This window comes from Copadichromis virginalis, linkage group LG2 (assembly GCF_057382275.1).
Source record: "Copadichromis virginalis isolate Kocher_CV1m ecotype Utaka linkage group LG2, C_Virginalis_male_GT1.1, whole genome shotgun sequence".
Classification (NCBI taxonomy): domain Eukaryota; kingdom Metazoa; phylum Chordata; class Actinopteri; order Cichliformes; family Cichlidae; genus Copadichromis; species Copadichromis virginalis.
Window position 1 is genome coordinate 22,319,596 of NC_140619.1, and position 24,512 is coordinate 22,344,107.

Here is a 24,512-nt window from a genome sequence, read left to right on the forward strand (position 1 = left end):
AATGAATTAGTTGTTGAATCAAATCACAGTGGAGAGAAGAATCTAGACCTTGTAAACCTAGCTTAGCAGTAGCTACAGCTTTGCCTTCAATTCAGGTGACAGGGTGTAGCTAAGTCAGGTGTTTAATGAATACATTATTTGTTCTTTTCTTTTCCTACTTACACAAAACAGTGATGCGTTATATTTGTTGTAACTAGGAAGTATAAATAATGATAGTAAGGAGATTTGGCCTAGAAAGCCATAGAAACACATTTATTTTGTAGACAATGCATTTAACCCTTGCATCTGCATTCCCAAAGACATGGTGTCACTTTATATTCAGCATCCTGGTATATATGTAAGTTCTGTTATAGAGAGTAATCAGCCTGCAAATGCACAAAAAGAAGAAAGATCAGCCTTCGTAACTGTCCACAGTTTGTTATTCATTCTCAGTTTCACCGTTTCTCCAGTTCCTGCTCTTTGCCTGTGCAGGATAAGGAATACAAGAGCAAGGAAAATTAATCATGCATGCAACATGAGATCGACCTATGTGCAGCACTCAGGCACATTCATTCAGCAGTCATAAACCAACTTTTATTTCAGCTTTTTAGCCTGCTCCGAGTGTGTTCATTAGAAACCATAAAATAACCCCTGTGTGTATACAGTTCACTGAGCTCCAGAGCACAAAGGCACACACATGAACACAGAGACGCGAGAACACATACTTCCTCATCTAATGGCAGTGTTTCCATGGTGAATCTGCTGGTGTGACATCTTCTCCCTCCTGTGTGGTGGGGGTTGCCATGGAGATGCTCTGCTCTGACAGTATGTGTTTGTGTGTGTATGCTATGTGTTTGCTTTTCTTTCTCCCCTGATTTATCCTATATGTGTTGGAGGGTTGTTTACATGACTGAAAATGTCTTTCATGTAGAAAATCTCTGTTTCTGTAAGCTCACATTTCTATACTTCTGTGTGTGTGCGTGTTTTTTTGTCCTAGTTGGACCGGTTCAAGGAGCCTCCGGCGTTTGGGCCCATGTGCGACCTGTTGTGGGCCGACCCCCTGGAAGACTTTGGCAATGAAAAGACCCAGGAGTACTTTGGCCACAACACGGTCAGAGGGTGCTCCTATTTCTACAGGTACAGGAGGGTAGAATTACTCCTCAAGGTGTTGTGACGGCAAAAAAAACATTACGTAAGAGCCCTGACATTTTATTTTTGAATGGGAATGAATATAGTATGGCAGCCTTGCAGCAGCAGATCCCTGTGCTTATGAAGCTCAAAGGCAGAGCTAAGAGCTGACCTGGTACTCCAACAAGCCAGTGTGGATGTAATATTCTGGGATGATGGTTCACAGCAGAGACAGTACTCTTTAAAATCACCACCTGAAAGAGAAAGAAGTTCTCACTCATGTCCCTGACTCCGGGTTTTCTCTTGGATAGGTCGATGTCTCTTTCTAAATGATCTGAGCGCCCTGTCGCTACCGTGCATGAGCAACGTGCGATGCTCACCTACAAATTAGAAATCTAATAAGTTTCAGGTCGACTTCAAGCTGCAGGTTTGGGATGTTGTTCCCGAGCAGAGAGAACGGGAGAGACGCCTCGTGTGCGCGTTTACACCACATCCGAGATCCACTAACGGTCGCTGGGATTTGTAGAAAATCTTGGCTACTTTACACACACATACGAACACCAAACACGCAGCACACACAGTTCCGTTTCAGCATGAAACGATATCCCACAATCCCCAGGGAGACTGCACGGTTCTGTTGCTATGACGACTGGCTACTCCTGCCAGATATGGAGTGATATTAAGATACAGTGAGAGAACGAGGGAGAGTAACATAGGAGGAGGGTGGCAGGGGGAAAAAGATGAGAAAGTAAGAATGGGGGGCATGTACAGACGAGGGGGAGACGGTGTTTAGAAATGGGTGTTGTGACATGTTCTCTGTGGCAAACACACCGATTTTCTATGTTTAGGAGACACAGCATCAATCAGCCAACTAGTGTACAGTCAGCACACCTCAGCACTGAGGCAGCCATAAGCCTGGCTCAGGCCTGTCACTCCTCACTCATGCCCCCTGCTGGTCTCAGTCAGACACTACCTTAGAAAACAAAAGCCTACTCATCACCCACTGCCAGACTTTAAATATCTGTTTTGTGGTTTACAGCAGCCTTGACATATGACTTGTTTGTTATGTAAAGTGTGTTTTACTGCATCTCTTTGAATAATTCTTCCCCTTCATGTTTCTTCCTTTGCCCTCACTTACTCTCACTTGTTGTCCCTCTCTCTCTGTCTCCAGTTATCCAGCAGTGTGCGAGTTCTTACAGACCAACAACTTGCTGTCAATCATCAGAGCGCACGAAGCACAGGATGCCGGGTGAGCTGACCGGCTGCTGCGGCTCATTCCTTTCTCTCAGCTTAAATGGGCACACCATTTCATTTAATGGCTTACCCTGACATTTCATGTTCTGAGCTGTTATTTTTCATTGTCGGGGAATTGGCACATTGCAGGAAAAGAGGCGGCGCAATTTTCACCCTGAAACTGTGTGATTAGCATTGTTAAGAGTTGGTCTGACTGAGAGTGCACCAACAGCCGGTGCAAGATTCAACCCTAACTAACTCAGCACAGGAAGTCAAAGAGGCTGCGTACACTTTGTACTAAAAGTCTGAATAAAATAGTGAAGGGAAAAAAATTGTGACCCAAAAATGCATTCCTGGCATCTATTATCTCACTGAAAATCCTCTAGATGTAATGCAGCAATTAAGGCAGCGCTGTGTTCTGTGTGTGTGCTGTTTGGTGAACCCATTAACAGTATTTGGTCTGTCATGCAGACAAGTAGTCTGGGTAATCATCCAGAGGTCTTAATGCACTTGTTATAGGATGGCCAAAAAACAAGCTATTTCAGTCGCCAGGCTTCTGCACCTGTGCAGAGTAGCTAATGTGGAGATAAAACATGCATTCATGGTCAAAAAAACAAAAAAGAGACTGTTCGATGAAGTAAGCAGCTGCAGTGTGGATACAAAATGAAGCAGCTTTCACCTGAGAACTTACAAAAGACATTGTATTCACTGCTGTCTCTATGAATTCTTTGATTGAATTCCTGAAGCCCTTGATTTGTGAATGTGCCGTTGCTGCATTATATTCTCCAACAATAGTGACAGCACAAAGAGAATAACGGCCAGCTCACTCAAAAAAAAAATCTAAGCTAGCTGCTACAGGAACTACCCTAAATGGTGAGTTTGTCTGGGAAAAATTGGTTTCTCTTCACTGAAGTTTAATAAGCAGTGAGAATCTAAAGCTGTAGCTCGGTGGATTTACAGCAGCACACTTTCCTGTCAATATTACCTGATGAAAATGTGTGTTGTTTATAGCGGCCTGACAATGAAAAAGGATTTTTTTCCCCTAAACCACACAAATCCTAAACAAAGGGGGGGGAATCAAAACATAACATACAAATATTATCATAAAATTCACACAGAACGTGAACCACGCTCTCCTGGGTGAAATTGTTAGACCCACTCAGCCACCACAACCCAGAACAGTAAAGTTTTGTTTTGATAATTTGCATATCTATGCAGGCTTCCGATGCCCAGTAGCTTTTTCTGTTTTTTTACTTGTCATTTTCCTCTGCTATGCAAGGCAATCTGGTCTATTTCTGTTCTGTTAGTTTAAAAGAGTGTGGCTGTCTCACCTCTAACCATCCCCTGGCTGCTTTAGAAGACCTGCAAAGCAAATCTTTGTTTCTTTCATCCACAGCGCGGTGTCCTATTTGAGTGGCTATAACGTGGGCGGCTTGTTTGTCTCTCTTTCCTCAGGTACCGTATGTACAGGAAGAGTCAGACTACAGGTTTCCCCTCGCTCATCACCATCTTCTCCGCTCCAAACTACCTGGATGTCTACAACAACAAAGGTCTGACTGACGTGTGTTATCCAATTATTGTAGAGCAAACTGTTTGCGTTGTAAGACTTCTCAGGAAAATCTTTACATGTACGGCTGGATGGAAACATTGTTACCTCCTAGAGGACCAAGCTTTCAATAGGTTAATATCTGCTTCTGTGTGTGTGTGTGTGTGTGTGTGTGTGTGTGTGTGTGTGTGTGTCTAGCTGCGGTGCTAAAGTATGAGAACAATGTGATGAACATCCGTCAGTTCAACTGCTCCCCTCACCCCTACTGGTTGCCCAACTTCATGGACGTCTTTACATGGTCGCTGCCCTTTGTTGGAGAAAAAGGTACCCCCCCCCCCCCCACACACACACACACACACACACACACACACACACACTACATTACAAATACCATGGAAGAGCATGTTGAAGAGGAAGTGCAAAATCTTCCTCTTCCATGTGAAGATAATTTAGAAACCATTTAATTTTGAAAGTGAAAGTAAACCTTCAGTTGAACTTCTCCAGTGAGAGAGCTCCTCTGCTCAGCTACTAACAGAGTTTGCACGGTATGCATGCGTAGTTTGGGATCCTGGTCCTTGCTGGTGTCTACTGGTCAATAGGGGAGTTGACTGGATGTCTGTGAGATTCTGAGACAGAAGGAGAAACTTAAAGTCTCTGAAGAGAATTCATGTATTCTCAAAGATCACCAGATTTGACTCGTTTGACCTGTTTGAAGGCAGGGACAACCCGCAGTGGGTGGACTGGCTTCCTCTATCTGTCCAGTGTAACTGTGGGCGGATGGCTTGTGAGGTTTAGAGGCTGCTGGCCTTTCAGGCAGAATATGGCTTCAAAACCAGCAAAGTGTGGCATCAGAATCTGGGCTTTATTTTATGGAATGTGTAAATATATACAGAGCAGCTGGGAGGAGGAGCTGCTGAAAGAAACCAGGGGACACGAGTGGTGCTAGATATGTCATACAACCTGGGACAGTGGCACCTCAAAACAAGGCCGACGACGGCTGGAACACATATTAATGTCAGTGAACAGGACGTCTCAGTTCATTTTTTTCACCAAGATAAGCTTCAGTATAGCGGATTTTTAGCATCAATTACAACCTTGTGACAAAAAACAGTTGTGTTGTTAATTCTGGTTGCAATCAATAAACATATATGTTTTCTCTGCAGTTTGAAATTGAGCTGAAGACGATATATGTTAATGGTTCCAGGTCAAACTGACCTGAGGGATACCAGTTTGATAAGCGATTAATAAAATGGATCGCTGATGTACAGTAACAGAGTGTGATTCTTGATATCTTCATCTTTGTCCACTCACAGCCCTCTAACGTCTTCACAGCTGGACATAGTTCAGCTCCGTCCTACTTACATAAAAAGATTTGTTCACATTTTTTCCCAGAAAACATTTTTATTTTTCACAGTAGACACTGAAACATGTCGTATCAAAGGGTGTTAAGGGGTAACAATCACATGATGGCTCATGTTCCATTAAGGGATCGCGGAGAGCCGGTGTGAAGGTCTGCTGTCACATAGGTCGATAATTTACCGCTATTCATTGAAGGACACGATAATTACCCTGTCGTTAACATTTTGACTAGTACCTAAACTGCATGAACCAGTTGGCAGTTTTGTTGTCCTTTTATAGAAGCGTATCTGTGTCTGTTTGCCCTGCAGTGACTGAGATGCTGGTCAATGTTCTGAGCATCTGCTCTGACGACGAACTCATGAACGATGGAGACGAGATCTATGACGGTACGAAGCCGCCAGCATTGATTTTTTTAAGGGTAGCTAGCGTTCTTCTTTTCTTCTACGTATCAACTTTCAATAACGTTTCTGCTCCACTCACTTCCAGCCAGTGCAGCGGCAGCGAGGAAAGAGGTGATCAAAAACAAGATCCGAGCCATCGGGAAGATGGCCAAAATGTTCTCCGTTCTAAGGTGGGTCAATTTGCAGTTAAACATGCGTGTGCGCTTGCCTGCACATGCTCGGTTTGCCGCAACTTCTGCAGAAGCTGGCAGTCATCAGATCCTCACTTTTTAAAAGAGATTTTTCTAAAATCTGTCTTTTAAACCACAATCGTGTTTTTTTGCATGTTTGCAGGTGTGCAGTGTGTGAGGAAGTGTGTAATTCTTTCTCTTTATCACCTGCTGTCTTCTTTTACCCACACACATCTGTCACACACACACACACACACACACACACGCACACACACACACACACTGTCTCTGTTTCTCAGGGAGGAGAGTGAGAACGTCTTGACCCTGAAGGGACTGACCCCGACTGGCATGCTGCCCAGTGGCGTTCTCTCTGGGGGCAAACAGACCCTGCAGAGCGGTGAGCGTTTCATTCACTCACACACACATAAGCACACACACAGTCACATGCACACAAACTTAACCCCGAACTCATATATAGAAACACAATGCCACACAGACAGTTTGAGTATCTGCTTTGGAGCATCCTCCGGTTCCTCCATGCCCTCTCTCCTCTTCTCCTCCTCCTCCAGCTGTTTTTCTCCTCTCATCCTTCTGCCTCACTGACTCACTCCCTCTCTCCACCTCACCTCGCCAGCGCTGAAGGATACTAACAGCCCACTGGTTGCCTGTGTGTGCGAGTGTCAGAGAGAGTGTACGAGCGAGAGGCTGAGAACCTGAGAATGACACCAAAATACAGGGCAAATGCATGTGTGTGTGTGAACTAACAGCAGCTAATGCTAACACCAGGTGCCCTCTGAACCTGCTGTGGTCTCAGTGCTGCTCTGAGGGCTTTGCTTGTTTAAAACCTGAAACATGCCCCTTAGAAGGGGGTGTCTGGTAGTTGGGATATTTAATTAATGCTAATATTGAAATTATATGGATGTTACACATGATATTGATGATACAGAGTCTCTCACTTGTGTATATTTATCATGATGACATCTCCACAGAGCTCTAACGTGAATTTGGCCAACAGAATAGCATGAAGAAAATTTCACGTTCAGCTAAACAGATATTGGTCCAAGCTGGCCGTCAAAAACTGCAATCTTTCACTTCTGCCTTAGTTCATGGTGCTCGTCATAAATCGCATAATACCCGTCTGATCTCCCAGGCCAGCGTGAGGTCACGTTTTATGTTTTATGACTTCCTGTTTGATTTTTGGATCACCCCAAAGTTCTGCCTACACTGTTTTCCAACCAGAGATTGTTTGACAACATTTAGCTCAGCCTGTCGGAGCCTCCTCAGCAAGCGCTGCTCACCCATACGGCAAAGATGTTTACGCATATCTGCACAGAGCATGTTTCAGCCTTCACTTCGTTTTCCTTCTCCTCCTCCTTTCTTTGTACTCCATCTTTCTCTCGGACTCTGTCATCTCCTCTCTCTTCCTGTCCTCCTTTCTTTCTCTTCTTTTGCCCATCCTTCAGCTACCATTGAGGCCATTGAAGCTATCGAGACAGTTAAGGACGCCGAAGGTAAAATCCCACTCATTTCACTGTGTGGGCGCGTGTGTTATATGTGTGTGTGTGTGTGTGTGTGCGCGTACGGACGTGTGTGCAGCATGGCTGCGCTCTCAGCCGCCCATGCTCATAAGGTCATAGATATTTCCTTAGACACGATGCACTCAGCTCTTCTGACTGCATCACCGCTCTCAACAAAGCTGCTGCATGCTGGAGCCACCACATTAAAGCACACAACATGCATAAACCTTTCTTTTTCATCCTCTTGGGAAACAGGAAACACATACAGCCATATATTTGCATTCTGTTCAGATGAAACACGCAGAGAATATTTTCTCCACACACACACATTTACAAGAAGAGCGGGAATGTGGGCGGGAGAGGATGTTGCAATGGAGGGCAGGGTCACCCAGACCTCCTCACGGACTGCAGTGTGTTAGTGTTTTTCTATAGTTTCCATAGATGCTGTAGTTCTGTAGAAGATGAGCATGCAATCAATCTGTTTCTCAACAACCTACAGCAGAACTCGGGCCAGATCAAAATTTGCAACATTTGCAATTCGCTGAAGAAACATTTACACTGATCTGCCACAAAACTCGTCTTTTTACTTAGCTTTCAGCCTCCTGCAGCGTATTCACGTGACCTAGATTCAGAATAAAAGTCTTTGCTTACACCAAGAGATGGCAAGAAGGCAAGCTAGTGTGGCTGAAACTTCTGCAAACCCAACTGCAAAAAGTTGGGTTTGGAATTATACAGATACAGTTTCACGCTCAAAACCTTTGCAAAGAAAAAAAGATTAATTTGGCATATGGATGCATTACATTCAGAGGCGGCTGCCAGGTCTGCCAGGTTCTTTTGAGCTCATGAACAGATTGTGGTCATGGATTGTCTTTTGTGTATCATGCCCGGCGTGCTCAGGCCCAGTACTCGGCACGCTTCAGTTACCCATACTATTTTGTGTTTGTACCTTTAGTGCTGTCTTTGGCTTACCTGAAGTACAGACCATAATTTGTTTACCCAAATGAATTATGGGTATCGCCTGTGCTGTAGTTTTCTGTCATGTTATATATGATTTGTAGTTGGGTGTTAGACATGTGCTTTGTAGTACAGTGGCATCTGTGAGCAGCAGCATGTGTGACAGTTGTCTTGTGCCGTTGTTGAAGAGTTGGCGTTGGCCTCTCCAGACAGTCCTCCTTATTGGTACAGGAGCATATGCTGGAACAGAGGTTTACCTGGTCTGGGGTGACAGCTACTACAACGAATCAACCTTAATGCTGGTCGATGTTTTGTCTAATTTAAAGACACACCGTTTAAAGACAACTGAAATAAAGCCAAGTCTACAGCCATGCTAACTCTGTGAAATGCTTCCACTAGCATGCTAACAGGTTTACGAATGACAGAAGGAACACGCTGCTGAATTAATACGTTTAACTGAAGTCCAGATATGCGTGAATGACTGACTCTTCAGTGCGACAGAACAGACTGTGATAATTTGGATCTGGTGTACTGCTAATGTGTTTGTGTGCTTTGCTAACATTTGACGATTAGCAGTAAATACAAAGCAAAGCTAATGCTACGCGAGCATGAGCAAACATCTGACAAATAATAATAATATTAATAATAGTAATGGTGACTAACTCAAACATAAAACCCATTTAACAGATTTATCAGAGAACACACATAATAAATGTCCGTTCAGTCATTTCCTCATTTGCACCTTTAAAGCATTAGTGTCAGTTGGTATGAAGTTGTAACTCGGATGAAATAAAAACAAAAAGCAGATGCGCATGCTTTTGTTTCATAATGACTCTAAACACTGCTGACTCACCTGTACTGCTTCCCATAAAATTGCCATCTGATAATATCTTGCTGCTCTCTGGAAACCAACTGGTTTCACTTTTTCTTCTGTGTAAAGATTTATTGAAAAGCGCTATAAAAATCCTTTTGCATGGAGGTGCAATCAGCTCTATCTAACTCTCAGCAAATAAATATTCTTCCCAAAATGTTGAAGCACTTCCTGAAATATTTGTCAAGTCCAAAGCGGAGTAAAGAAAATCCTGGTGGTCACTATGACCTGACTAAAATTGGTGGAGTGCTTCTTTAAGATATCAATGCAAGGTTAAAGCTGCCCCCTTAGTCACAAACAAGGAGTACTCCCAAAGCCAAAAGGGAAGAACATGAGGGAAATGGAAAAATGTGACTACATGTCCTTACCTGTAAATTCTGTGAGCTCCTTCTGTATATGATGGTTTGAATGAACAGCTAACTGTCAGAAACTTGTCCCGAGGGGAAAAGACATCTTAAGGTCTTACGAAAGACCGATTGTGCTCATATTGTTTTTCTCATAACATCTTACCAACCACTTTACTCACTGCTAATCTAAGGTCAATGTCCAGATAAACACCGGTTCATGGGTGGCATAACATATATACGATATGATTTTGTTTATCCAAACCCCAGCTGACCTTCAGCTGAAGAGATTTAGATCAACATGATATAAATGTGGTTACTGGAGAAACTGAGAAAAGATTTACTTCCCAGGCCACACTCATGCTCCTTATCGGGGGGTTTGGATACACAAGAATTTGTGCAATTCTGTGTCAACTTTTAACTGTGCATGTATGTGTGCTTCTGCCTTGGTGTGTGTATGTGTGTGTCTCTGCAGCCATTCGAGGGTTCTCTCCGCAGCATCGGATCAGCAGTTTTGAGGAGGCCAAAGGTCTGGATCGGATCAATGAGAGGATGCCACCGCGTCGCGATGCCGTCAACAGCGTGGGCCTGTCGATGGGCCGCATGAACATGGGAGAGCCCAATGGGACCGACAGCAACAGCAATCTACAGTGATGGACGTACATGCCCACGTGCCCAGACACACACATCTACAGTTACGACACTGACCTGGTCCCATATTTCATATTATGTGTACATAGGCATATATACAGACAAGAAAAATGCATCACACACACAGACACACACACACAATATTTCCTTTACTAAATAGGTACAGACAACATAAAACCCAATGCAATTACATACACACATCCTGCCCCTTTTCCCGTCGCCATCAGCTGCTATTTAAAGGCATGAGCATACATGGACTTTACCACCAAAGGGTCAATCTCTTCTCTGAACTGATTGGCCCCATTTAGAGAACTACAACTCTCATGTACCTGCACAACCACAGGAAAAGAGTCTCCAAAAATACTCCCCATGCAAAGCACGAGCAGCTACTGTTTGTCTTGTACGGAGGGGGGTGGGGGGATCACCAGCGGGCTGACAGTGACAAGCCTGTGAAAGTGTGCTGTTTGTGATGGACGGGGTCAAGTTTAAGGGTTGGTGCAGACGGCAATCGGGGGGGGGGGTATTTAAGTGTCATGTATGATTCTTTTTCCTGTTTGCATCCCCAAAACAGGAAGTGGAACCATTACCAATGCTGATTTTCCAAAGTGCGTGCACATGCTTTTAACGTGTTGGTCTCTGTATGGCTGTATTTCGAAAAAAAATGAAAAAGTGTTTACGTTTGCGAACACGAGCAGAGCCGAGCATCAGGCAACGGCGAGAATATGTTTTTGATGTGCAGTGTGGCGGCTTATCTGCCAGCGAGAGATGTGCGAAGATAATCTCAAGCTGCGGTCTAATCTGAGCCTCACCATCCTTTCCTCCTTTGGAGGAGAGTCCCATTTTGCTTTTGTAGCACCACACTGCAAGCATACGCCACTTGAAGTCAAGTGGCAGGAAACCCCTCTGCCTGCCCATCCACCCAAAAAAGAAACAAAGAAACCCCCTCGTGGCTCCAAATGTGACCCGGGATCATATTTGAAGTGTTTCTCCCACCTGTTGTGTGTAAATAGAATAAATAAGAGAGGTTTTATTGCACATCTTGATGCGTTTGGTCACAGGGTCTGCAAGATGCAGTCTATGGTAACGTGGGATGCCAAATGTACTGTATGTGAGGGAGACGCAGAGGTGGGGGAGGGGAGTTGAAATGTGAATTCAACACTCTATTCATTCTCTTTCTACATCCTCCTTTCTTCCCGAGTTGCTGTCTGCTAAAAAGACAGCAGTGACTGCCGGGAATCTCCGGCCTAATAAGCAGGAAACGATATTCCACTGAGGAAACACACTCTTCTGGTGAAGGCAGAAGCCAAGACAACAAGAAGAAGTCCGAAGGGGGGGAAAGGGTCTTTGTAAAGCATTTATATTAAAGCATCAGTGCATGCAGAGTTAAGTTCTTTGATAATAATGTGAAGATTATATTTGTGCTCTGTGTTTCACTATAGTAGGATTTTCTTTTCTTCTTGTTTTTCTGGCTAATATAAATGAACTGAGGTATGATGAAACATTTATTTTGTACATAATGTTAAATTTTTTTTTTTGTATTCATTTTGCGTTCGATTTCATTGGGGGTTATTTTTGCCACCTTTTTTTCCTTCTTCTTTTTTCACGACCTGTGTTTCTGGTTTCTTTCGACGCTGTACAGAATGACGACTCACTTCTATTCAAAGTGTCAAGTCCACATTCTCTCCTCTCTTCTTTGTCGATGTACAGGAGTTGTTTTTAAATGATAAATATGAATAACGATAAACAAATATTAAACTAGCATCGATGAATGACCATTACTATATACAAAGGCACAGGCATTCAGGCAGCCAAAAGCATGATTGCATGGTTAAAATTTGCGCTGTTCAAAGCAAAAAAGCAGCAGACACATTTTAACGGGAGGCGTGTTGCCGTCACAACTTAAAGGAAAAAAGTGTACTCTCTCTCTGATCATAATTCTTGATGATTCCTCTTGTTATTTGATGATATTTATGAGTCTATGATTATTATGATTCTATTTATGGACATTATTCTTAATATAAAGCTCTCTCTCTCTCTCTCTCTCTCTCTCTCTCTCTCTCTCTCTACTGGTTGCTCTTCATGTTGCGTTGCTCCTTGGTTGATCTTGTGCTTCTCTGGGAGAGGTGAACCCCCCTTGGGAGACCCTGTGCCATAGAAACTGTGCCACGGTTCTGACTTTCTCTGTCTCTTGTTCAATCTCTCTCTCTCTCTTTTCTCTCAGCTTTCTGTTTTGACTCCCCCGGTCACTAACACTGTAAGCATGCCCCATGGGACGATCCACTTTTTTACTCTTGAATAAAATATGCATGAACCTTTGGTATGGATACAGAGCCTTTATTTCCTTGTCACATGTTTCCTTACCAATATAATCACAGACACAAATTGCAATACAAAGGACTAACTCTGATGTTTTCAGAGTTTTTATCAGTTTTTAGCGTTAACTCGGTTTTCCTGGGTCTTTTCCCGTGTGTTTTGAATACATCTTCTTTTTTTTGGTACCGGTACTGGTTTTATTTTGTTGTATTTATCCGCAACACCTTAAAGGCCGGTCCGTTAAAATATTGTCGGACATAAACCAAAGATGCTTATAAACCAAAGATGTGAAGATATTTCACGTCTCATCCGAGAAGCTTCTTCAGTTCTAGGGTCAAATGGTGGAGAGTCCCAGATTTAAGCCCTGTGGGAGTGTGAAAACGGGTGTAAATCACAGAACTGAAGAAGCTTCTCGGATGAGAGGTTGTAGTGGAGATATCAAAGATAGGCACGGCTGTGGCACTGATTCAGTCTTTGAGCACTACGGTCACCCCGGTGTGTCGGCCAGAACACCACTTAAGGCCAAATTGTCCCAGAGTACGAAAGAAGGAGGGAGCTTGAGGTTCCGTTTGAGGCACTTTATTGTCACCACTTAATTTCTGGGGCTGTAAACACAGCGGGTGTACATAAGTGTATGTCTGGGTGTGTGTGTGTGTGGTTTCCTACAAGGAAATAAACAAGGGAAATAACAATCAATAAAGAGAATGGAAAAGTCAAATACTCAAATATAAACATAATACAAAATAGTTAACATAATCAAATATAAAGATCAGAAAAATATAATACACTTCAAACTGCTCACACTATGCAACTAAATAGCATTAGTGCGAGGTTAAGCAACCGTCAGTACATGTGAACTACTTCCGGTAGTTATACAAAATAAAAGCGTCCCCCATTATATTCCGCTATAATGCTCTTATTGTGAAGGGCAAGCGGGACGCCATACTTCCGGTTATACTACGTTTGCTATTTTATTAATCCACGTACCTAATTGTTCGCTACAAACTCCGCTACTTCAAAGTAAACAATCACAAGCATCACATACAACATATAGAGAAGGTCTGATAACACAGGAATGACATTATGGACATACGAGCGACCATACATGCGTCAACAAGCTAAACCGGGGCCAAGCTAACAACATAAGTTAGCATATGAAATGAGGGTGAACTCACGCGTTGCATGCGTGGCCTACCGCTCCAACTATGGACTACATTAGCTCCTAAATGGTAACATACTACAGTACTGACACAACAAAGGCAAAATACGACACAGGTCACTACTTGTCATTTACGCACACCTAACATGCCCCAGGAATCAGTGCACCCCCTCCGGACCAACACTGCTCAGCCGCCATTAAACTGCCCACATTACTAACCGGATGATGTCACTAGAAGGTGGGCTGGCCCAAACTGACAGAAGATGGAACATTACATGAACTTATATAAACTTATAAACACCAGTAAAACTATTATATGAACTTTGGGGCCTTTTATACAGCCGCCCCCAAATGTATGTAAGACATTTGCTCATCAATAAGGCAACAAAGTTCTAGGGTTGTGGTGAGTTCGACGCAGAGCTGTCCTCATCTTCTCCAGAGGGCAGCGCAGGGAGGACAACCAGTCTGGCAACTGGCCGAGTGTAGACTCTCTCCTTCACCTTCACGTCAGCTGACCTGATGTGTCCATCAGGGCTAGGATGAGTTTTAATCACCCTCCCCACCGGCCAGAGAGCCCTGGGAAGCTGTGGATCAGCGATCATCACCACAGAGTCCTCAGCCAAATCAGCTGCCGTTGTTTGCCACTTCTGGCGAGTCTGCAGACTGGGAATGTACTGACGAATGAAACGTGACCAGAAATGGTCAGCCAAAACTTGGGAGTGCTTCCAGCGACGGCGACTGAGGAGCTCACTCTCTGGGTATACTACCTGAGGTAGCGATCCATCCGGCCGCCCCATCAGAAGAACATTAGGAGTCACCGGATCTGCATCTCTGGCATCGGAAGACACATACCCCAGGGGCTTACTATTGAGTATCCCTTCCACTTCGGTGAGTACAGTGCGAAGCACTTCTTCTGGAACTGACTGAGCACCAACGGTGGCATAGAGGGCATACTTAACCGACCGGATCTCCCTTTCCCATGCTCCCCCAAAGTGTGGGGCACCTGGAGGATTAAAGCGGAAGCTGATCCTCTGGGGTGCTAGAAGCTGTTGTAGTTCCGGGGCCATCTTCAGAAAGGTCTCACGCAGCTCCCTCTCACCTCCCCTGAAGTTGGTCCCCTGGTCTGAAAACAACTCGGCAGGTGTTCCTCTACGGGCGACAAATCGCCGAAGAGCCATCAGGAATGCATCTGCATCAATGGTGTTAAGAACATCCAAGTGGACTGCCCTGGTGGTGAGGCACTTGAATATGATTCCCCATCTCTTCTCAATACGCCGACCAACCTTGACCTCAAACGGCCCGAAGCAGTCCATTCCCGTAGAGTAGAAAGCCGGTTTATATAGACGTAGCCGGGCTGCTGGCAGGTCTGCCATCCTTGGCACTGTAGGTCTAGCTCTCCACCTTTGACAATCAGCACAGAGGTGTTGGTAGCGCCGGACAGCTTCACGCCCTCGCAGAATCCAGTAGGAGCGCCGAAGTTCTGCGAACACCCGCTCCGGGCCAGGATGATGGAGGCGGCGATCAAAGTCTTGGATCAGGAGTTTGGTCACTGGGTGGCTTGGGTCTAAGATAATCAGATGGAGTGTCTCCAGAGCCAAATCTTCAGATCGACGAAGTCGTCCTCCAACACAAATGAGCTGTCTGGTCTCATCCACTTCGGGTGACAGAGAGAGAAGACGACTGCTCCTGGGAACTGGCTTACCGACTTTCAACAGGTTGTACTCCTCCAGGAAACTATCCATCTGGGCCCTCTGTAGGATCAGCCTCTCCGCCTTGCGATAGTCCTCAACAGTGGGATGACCATCTGGTTGGGCCGCCCCATGTAGCTCCCGCGCTGTAACCTCTAACATCTCACTCCAGGTTTTGTAGCGGCTCAAATCTGAAGTTGGCTGACCTGACGGAGTAGTTGCTGTGGTCCCACAGAACACAGCTTTGCGCAGCTCCGAGGCATCTCCTGCTTGGTCAACCGTGAGATCCTCTGGCCAGGAGTCTGGACTGCGCAGGAGAAAGGATGGTCCTTGGCTCCATCTATTTGGTACAGTGAGCTCCTTCAACTTCTTCCCACGTGTCACATCGTCGGCTGGATTCCTTCCAGAGTCGACGTATCTCCAGGAGTGCCTGTCTGTCAGCTCTTGTATCTCGGCTACACGAGTGCCCACGAAGACCTTAAATCGGCAGGATTCAGACCTCAGCCAGGTCAGCACTGTTGTAGAATCGGACCATAGGACCGTCTGGTCGATTCTAAGGGTGAGCTCCCTTTCCAGCACTTGTGAGAGCTGTGCCCCAGTGAGTGCAGCACAGAGCTCCAATCGGGGCATGGAGTGGAACCGCTTAGGGGCAACCCTGGAACGGGCCACCAAGAATGACAGATGCACTTCACCATTTCTGCCAGTGGTCCGGAGGTAAGCTACTGAGCCATAAGCTTCTTCAGAGGCATCACAAAATATGTGCACCTCTCTCTGACTGGTGAAGGGGTCCACTTCCTTAGGCACATATGGTCGGGGAAGAGTAATTTCAGGTAGAAATTGCAGCTCTTCCTCCCAGGCTGTCCACTGCTGCATAAGCTCCTGAGGTAGGTGTGGGTCATCCCAACCCCTTTGCTTGTCCCAAAGATGGCGGATGATTACCTTCGCTCTGGTTGTGTAGGGTAAGATGAACCCTAGGGGGTCGTACTGGCTGGCCAAGACCTTGTAGATATTGCGCATCGTGGGGACTGCATATGGAACTTGACGATGCTTGTAGCCTAGGACATCTGTGTGGAATAGCCAGCTCAATCCCAGGGTAGATTCTGGGGTATCTACCTTGTTCTGGGCCAGCCATAGTTCCACACTAGCGGAGCAGCTCTCTTGTGGTAAGTGACTGATGACGTCACGTTCATTGCTGGCCCACTGACGTAGGTCAAAACCTGCTGAGGCTAGGATGGCCCGTAACCTGTCGACAAGTTTCCTTGCCTCTTCCACGGTGGGGAAACTCTGAAGGCAGTTGTCCACATAAAAACACCTTTCGACCGAGAGTCTCACGTCATCATCTGGCTGGCTGTTATCCATGACATGACGCTGCAGGGCAAATGTGGCACAGCAGGGGCTACACGTGGTTCCGAACGGGAGCACCCGCCACTCGTAGACTGCTGGAGGGCTCTCGTCGCTGATGTCTCGCCAGACGAATCTGAGCAGGGCACGATCTTCTGGTAAGAGATGAACCTGGTGGAACATGCCTTTAATGTCCCCACTCACTGCAACTGCATGCTCTCTGAAGCGCAATAGGACCCCCAGAAGCGACGCACCTAAGGTGGGCCCAGGCAGCAGGTAGTCGTTCAAGTTCTGTCCTCTGTACTGAAATGAGCAGTTGAAAACCAATCGGTTCTTGCCATTATGGCTCACCATGTGATGAGGGATGTACCACGCCTCCTGACCTTCTGTCACAGGTGTCCCAGAGCCACACTTAATGATGGAGCCAGCCTTGATAAGCTTCTCCATCTCCACTTTGTAGGCCTCAGCTCGTTCTGGGTCTTTGGCCAGCCTTCTCTCTACACCCCGTAGACTTGGCATGACGGCGTCTTTAGTTGCCTGCAGTAGAGGCATCCCCTTCCGGCGAAGCAGTGGGGTGGCATAGCGACGTATGCCTTCAACCTCTATTCGGACAGTTCTGGTCTCCAGAATGCATATGGCCTCTTGGTCTTGCCTTGAACGAGTAACAAGCTTCTCGTTTCGGAATGGAACGATGTCGACCTGCCACAGTTTCTCCACATGTTTCATTAACTCACTGACCTGAGGTGCAACAGAAGTCAGCAAGCACTGCTGCGGTTGGGTAAGCTGGCCAACTATACTTGCTGGCCCTTGTAGCGCCCAACCTAGCCTGGTACGAATAGCAGCAGGCCCTCCTGGAGGTCCCAGCCTGACTCGTTCAACGGGGGTAACCAGATGGGGATGGTCACTGCCAATGAGTAGCAAAGGTTTCACATTTAACAAGGTGTGGATCGGAAGACCAATCAGGTGCTTGTACCTTTCCCTGAGTTGCTCCATGGGATAAGTGTGGCCTGCAAGTCCGATGCGTGCAGCAGTGAAGGCCCCAGCAATCTTGAACCTGGTCCTGGGCCTTGATGGAGAAGAAACAGAGAACGACACTGACTCACCTCTGAGAGTCTGCACGTCCTGCCTAATCGTGCGCAGTGGGACGTCCTCTGCGATCCCTTGCATGCCTAACTTCTCGGCAGCCTCCGGCAGAAGCATTGTCCTCTCTGACCCGTCATCCAGTACAGCATAAGTGCTGATTGTTCGCTTGCCATAATGAATGCAGACTTTGACAATCTTTAGAAGGACTTTGCAGCCTTCAGTGGGTCTGTCTAGATACAGGACGTCGGTTGCTGCCTTCGAGTCACCGCTCACCACCGCTGTTGTTAGCGACCCTTTAGGTGTTCTAACATTGACATCATGCAGTACCTGCAGGTGCTTCCCTTGGCAGAGGCTGCAAGTCTTCCTCAGATTGCACTGGGCTGCCTGGTGTGACCGTGCGCAGCGCCAGCACCTCTTGTTACTCTTTATCCACTCTGTTAGCTGGTCCTTTGTCAACTTGGATACCATTGTGCACTGACTGAGATAGTGCTCTTCCGTGTTACAGAATGGACAGTATGGCTTGTTCTTGCTGGCCACACCACCTGGCCTCAAAGCCTGTGGGTTCGTCATTACCTCCTTTGCACCATGAAGGACTGTGATGGATCTCTTACCCTGGCGCACCTCAGGCCTGGGCCACTGTTTCTCCTTTGTCCCTTTCACTGCTAGCTGCCCTTCAGAGTCTTGGCACCAGGACTCATACTTAAGCCACCCTGCGAGATCTGCCAAGGTATGCATCCTCACACCTTGTTGGAACATGCAGCGGCGGAACTCCGCTCTCTGCTCGGGGGGTAGTTTACTAAGCAGACGAGAAACATGTGAACCACAGTGTAGTTCCACTTCTCCTTCTGGGCCTAGTGTCCTTAACATCCCCACCAGTGACTGTATCTGGAGGGCAAATCTCTCAAATGCCGAGACGTCTCCACGTCTGATGTCAGGTGAGTCCATCATCGCAGCAATACGCCTCAGCACTATCTGATGTGGTTGGCCGAATTTGTCATTGAGGGCCTCCATCGTATCAGTGAAGGGTGTGGCAGAGTTGAGGTAAGCATCGGCTATTAATCTGGCCTCCTCTAAGTGCAGGTGATCAACCAACACTTGATACTTGAACAGCTCAGTCGTGTCCTCAGGTAGAAGATTCCCCAATGCCATCTTAAGCCTAGCAAACTCACTAGGGTCTCGACTGGAGAAGTTGGGGATTGTTGGGCGGGGACCACGGTAAACTGTCTCTGAGGTGATAGGAGTCCTGCCTGGATTCGGTCTGTCCGGCAGTGGCTGTGGAGAGGACAGATTGAACTGCTGCTCAGGGGATGCTGGATTACAGCCATGCTCAGTCTTACTGTCCCCATAGGCGGCGCGCGGATGCTTGGACCCACCCAGTGGGAAACTGCCTGGGCGAGGTGGGAGATGAACCGGCTTGAACCAGGGAGGTGGATTATGGGAGGCTTTATCTGGAAACCTGAGAGCTGGTGGAGGATCTGATGACAGACTCTGTCCTGGGTGGTCCACGACCATATTAGCAGGTGGGATTGCCATTGCCTCTGTCTTAATGGCTGGAAACATACATGCATCTTGGCGATGGGGGTTCAACACTGGTGGGTCACTAGGCAGTGGCGCTTCCTCAATTGGATCTGGCCACGGTGGTGGGGCAGGCCAGTCATCATCCTCCTCAATCTCTGGTGCATCACCCGGTAGCGGTGACTGCATTGACTTACTGGTTTGGAGAGAAGATGGGCCCTGCATGCTCTGGACAGCTTCCACTAACTGTCTCATTTCTGCCCGCAGTGCCTTGAGTTCGACCAGATCTGATGACATACGTTGCTGGCTCTGCTGGATGAGGTGGCGCTCCTGACGGATATCCTCTAACTCTGCACTTACTTCCTTATTTGGATGTGTATAGGGGAGCACGAAGGGTAGAGGAGTAGAGTGATCATAGGCTTGTTCCCCATGCCATCTCTCCGGATACAGCTGGGGGGCTAGCTGATTCTCCTGAATGTGCTGTTGGCTCTGAGCTCCATAGCGCGAGGCCGTCTCATGGAGAATAGCATCCCGCCTCCACTGAGGGCTGGCTAGGTTGCAGCTAAAGGGGGAAGCGAGGGAGGTCATCCTGGCCTTGTCCTCTTGGTGTCTGAGCTCTACATCCTCTCTATATGCATGGCTAATGTAGCCTGGGTACTCCACCTCATAATCTGCGTAGTGCACAGGTGGGCGAGCATGTCGTTTGGGGCGTGCGCCACGAGCCTCGTACTCTGGGCCTGGTTCCATCTCTGAGGCGAACCTAGTGCATCCGGCTCGAAGGACCAATTAATGTAGTGGAGATATCAAAGATAGGCACGGCTGTGGCACTGATTCAGTCTTTGAGCACTACGGTCACCCCGGTGTGTCGGCCAGAACACCACTTAAGGCCAAATTGTCCCAGAGTACGAAAGAAGGAGGGAGCTTGAGGTTCCGTTTGAGGCACTTTATTGTCACCACTTAATTTCTGGGGCTGTAAACACAGCGGGTGTACATAAGTGTATGTCTGGGTGTGTGTGTGTGTGGTTTCCTACAATGAAATAAACAAGGGAAATAAAAATCAATAAAGAGAATGGAAAAGTCAAATACTCAAATATAAACATAATACAAAATAGTTAACATAATCAAATATAAAGATCAGAAAAATATAATACACTTCAAACTGCTCACACTATGCAACTAAATAGCATTAGTGCGAGGTTAAGCAACCGTCAGTACATGTGAACTACTTCCGGTAGTTATACAAAATAAAAGCGTCCCCCATTATATTCCGCTATAATGCTCTTATTGTGAAGGGCAAGCGGGACGCCATACTTCCGGTTATACTACGTTTGCTATTTTATTAATCCACGTACCTAATTGTTCGCTACAAACTCCGCTACTTCAAAGTAAACAATCACAAGCATCACATACAACATATAGAGAAGGTCTGATAACACAGGAATGACATTATGGACATACGAGCGACCGTACATGCGTCAACAAGCTAAACCGGGGCCAAGCTAACAACATAAGTTAGCATATGAAATGAGGGTGAACTCACGCGTTGCATGCGTGGCCTACCGCTCCAACTATGGACTACATTAGCTCCTAAATGGTAACATACTACAGTACTGACACAACAAAGGCAAAATACGACACAGGTCACTACTTGTCATTTACGCACACCTAACATGCCCCAGGAATCAGTGCACCCCCTCCGGACCAACACTGCTCAGCCGCCATTAAACTGCCCACATTACTAACCGGATGATGTCACTAGAAGGTGGGCTGGCCCAAACTGACAGAAGATGGAACATTACATGAACTTATATAAACTTATAAACACCAGTAAAACTATTATATGAACTTTGGGGCCTTTTATACAGAGGTGAAACGTCTTTAAGCAACTTAAAGAAGTCCAGATGCTTTTCTTTCCAAGCTCCTTAGACAACTAACTCTGATCAGAGCTGCATAGAGTTAGAGCACCTGTTCTGTGGGAAATGTGAAAGATGCCACACAACAGAGACATTTAAAGAGAAGTAGTTTAAGTAGTTAAGATCTGAGCAAAGATCAAGTCTTAACATGATATCAAATATACATTCGTTTAAATAAGACCCCCTTTAAACAAGCACTTTGGCGACAGTGGGAAGGAAAAACTCCCTTTTAACAGGAAGAAATCTCCAGCAGAACCAGGCTCAGGGAGGGGCGGGGCCATCTCTTTCAAAAGGTTGGAGGTGATGAGAGGAACAGAGCCAGACATTAATATTAGCTAATGATTAAGAGAGTGGGGCAAAAATACATAGAGAGGTTGGTGAAGAAGAAATAGTCAGTGCATCACAGGAAGCCCCAGCAACCTAGGCCTACAGCAACATAAGGGAGGATTGAGAGTGACCTGATCCAGCCCTAAATATAGGTTTTATCAAAAACAAAGGTATTAAGCCTAATCTTAAAAATTGAGAGGGCATCTTTCTGTTGAATCCAAACTGGGAGTTGGTTTCACAGAAGAGGGGCCTGAAAGCTGAAGCCTCTGCCTCCCATTCTACTTTAGGAACAACAAGTAAGCCTGCAGTCTAAAGTGCTCCACTGGGTGACACAGTACTATGACATATTTAAGATAAGATGGGGCCTGATTATTCAAGACCTTGTATGTGATGAGAAGGACTCAAAATTAGAATCTAAATTGTACAGGGAGCTGATGAAAAGAAGTTAGTGTGGGAGAAATCTGCTCTCTCTTTCTAGTCCCTGTCAGTACTCTCGCTGCAGCGTTTTGGATCAACTGAAGGCTTTTCCAGGGAGTTTTTAGAACATCCTAATAATAATTCATTACAATAGTCCAGCCTACAAGTAATAAATGCATAAACCAGTTTTTCTGTATCACTCTAAAACAGAATATTTCTAATTTTAGAGACATTGCAACAAAACAACCCTGCATATTTGATTAATATGCACATTGAAGGACAGGATGGTCAAAAAATACCAAGATTCCTCACTGTGTTACTGAAGGCCAGGGTAATGCCATCAATGATGTAAACAGAATTGGTCCTAGCATGGAACCCTGTGGAACGCATAATAAACTGTAGTGTGAAGAGGGCTCTTTATTCACATAAACAAATTGGATATTAGATACATATCATTGCAGTGCAGTGTCTTTAATTCCTTTAATAAAATATTATGTGGTCGTCTGCTGCTTTACATGCTGTGCATTCAGAGATGCTCTCCTGCACAACTTGGTTTAATTGAATGAAATCTAAGTTACTGCATTTTTCCTATTAGCTCAAAGCAGACCATACTCTGGAAACCCTACAGATGGCTGTGTGAGAAAATCCCAGATCAACAGTTTCTGAAATAGTTGGACCAGCCCATCTGGCAACAACGTCTCAGAAGTCACTTTTCTTCCTCATTCTGATGCTCAGTTTGAACTTCAGAGATCACCATGACCATGTCTGCATGCGTGAATTAGATTAAAACAAACTTTATTAACCCCTCGGGTGGGTTTCTCCGCATGTTGCAGAGGTAGAATACCAAATAAAGGGGAACGAGAGAGACTGAATATAAGCATAAATATAGCATATATACACTTATATATAAATACAGAATATATAATAGGGATAAATATGAATACCAGTGAAATATAGTCTATGATGAAATGTAGATTGCACAGGTCTATTGCACATTTCAACTATTGTGAGTCTGTTGCACAGTGATTATTGCACAGTCGACTATAAAAAATATTGCACAATAAAAAGCACTACAGCTTAGTTGTTCCCGCCCTCCTTTGTCCTCCTGTTTCCCCTCCCCCTGCCCTCCAGCGAGGAGTTAAATAGTTGGATGGCATGTGGGACAAAGGAGTTTTTAAGTCTGTTGGTCTTAGACTTTGGGAGAAGCAACCTGTCGCTGAACAGACTCTTCTGGTTCCTTATGGCCGTATGCAGAGGATGCCCACCATTGTCCATAAGATATTTGTGCTAAGTAGCAGCTGATCAGTTGTGACAGAAAGCAGCTCACTTTGCTTTAAAGACAGAGAGTGTGAATGAATTGCACACACATATCCGACTAAGAAACTGTTACTGGTAAAGATTACTCCTGCTTAAAATGTCTAGTAATTTATGTTTAGGCCACATCCGAACTGAAACTCTCCCAAATGCAAACTTAATTAAATAAAAATTTGCATATGAGCAGAGTTTCCAGCATGCACTGTGCAGCAGTTAAACTCTTCGATGCGTCTTACACAGCACTCTTTGTTCTTCTTTCAGTTTTATGATTCTGTATGACAAAATTCACTAATACTATCAAAAGTATTTCCACATCTCTGTAGCTAATCATACATTTATGATACACGTTTACATGCTTCCTGTTTGTAAAGAGAAGTGATTCCCAACCACTGGTCTGTGAAAACCCGTTTTCATTTTTAACATTGTTACCCTAAACCCTTTGAAGATGAATGTGGCCATTCTTGTGAAAAAGTAGAGTGCAAAGTTACCAGCTAAAGACAGGAAGTCAGCAAAGTGCACCCATACACTTACACAGACACCAGCTGATCAAGTCTAATTAACACACAAATAAAAAACACTTGAATTTCCTTCCTCAAAGCTCAAACATCACGGAAAGATTAGTTAGTAGAGTTAGCTGCTTACAAAGTCCCACAATATATGAAAAATATCATATTCTACTAAAAAATGCACCAACACCACACGCTGTATCACAACGAGTACGCCAAGCCGAAGAGCATTAAAGACAATCAGTTCCAATTTACTGGGAATAACCAAAGTAAAGCACCCAACTAACCAAGCCATGCTGACTATGACTCTGCTTTAGGAAGAAGAACAATATAATGTGCACTGGTTTAAAAGAAAGAACGAACGGACATTAAAAAGCCAAGCAAGACTTTTTTTGATCCCACAGCAGGAAAATTTGTGCGTTACCACAGCTCAGGTACAGATAGCAGGATGAGCACTTCAGTACTCATCTACAAGTACTTTATAGGAAGTGACAGCAAACAGTGATAACAGCAACCACTGTGTGCAGCATGCTTGCCTTGTTGGACTAATAAAGGTAAATCAATTCAGTTCAATTCAATGCTGTTGCAACATTTGAGTCATATAAAATGCTTCCAAGCTTTGAGACTTTTATGGACTAAATAGGAGTTAACGTTCACACATTCAGTTCAAGCTCAAGTTACCTCTCCCTCCCTCTCTCTCATGTATACGGTAGGTCTTTGCTTCACCCTCCCAGCAGCTGAACGAAGGAAACACAATGAAAGTTTTATTGGTGCAGAGCCAGA

General features: G+C 45.4%; 1 protein-coding gene across 2 annotated transcripts in view; it reads left to right on the forward strand.

Annotated features, from left to right (window-relative positions):
* Positions 1-12,469, forward strand: part of LOC146717260 (protein phosphatase 3 catalytic subunit alpha-like) — a 35,951-nt gene extending 23,482 nt beyond the window's left edge. The window contains exons 6-14 of one of the 2 annotated variants that reach the window (XM_085473715.1): positions 977-1,116; positions 2,279-2,356; positions 3,796-3,890; positions 4,085-4,210; positions 5,554-5,631; positions 5,732-5,816; positions 6,116-6,213; positions 7,280-7,327; positions 9,978-12,469. In XM_085473715.1, coding sequence (XP_085329841.1) covers positions 977-1,116; positions 2,279-2,356; positions 3,796-3,890; positions 4,085-4,210; positions 5,554-5,631; positions 5,732-5,816; positions 6,116-6,213; positions 7,280-7,327; positions 9,978-10,156 — 927 coding nt within the window. In that variant the 3' untranslated portion in view covers positions 10,157-12,469. The remainder of the gene's footprint in view (positions 1-976; positions 1,117-2,278; positions 2,357-3,795; positions 3,891-4,084; positions 4,211-5,553; positions 5,632-5,731; positions 5,817-6,115; positions 6,214-7,279; positions 7,328-9,977) is intronic. The other variant, XM_085473724.1, reaches the window with a different exon arrangement.
* Positions 12,470-24,512: the final 12,043 nt, after the last annotated feature.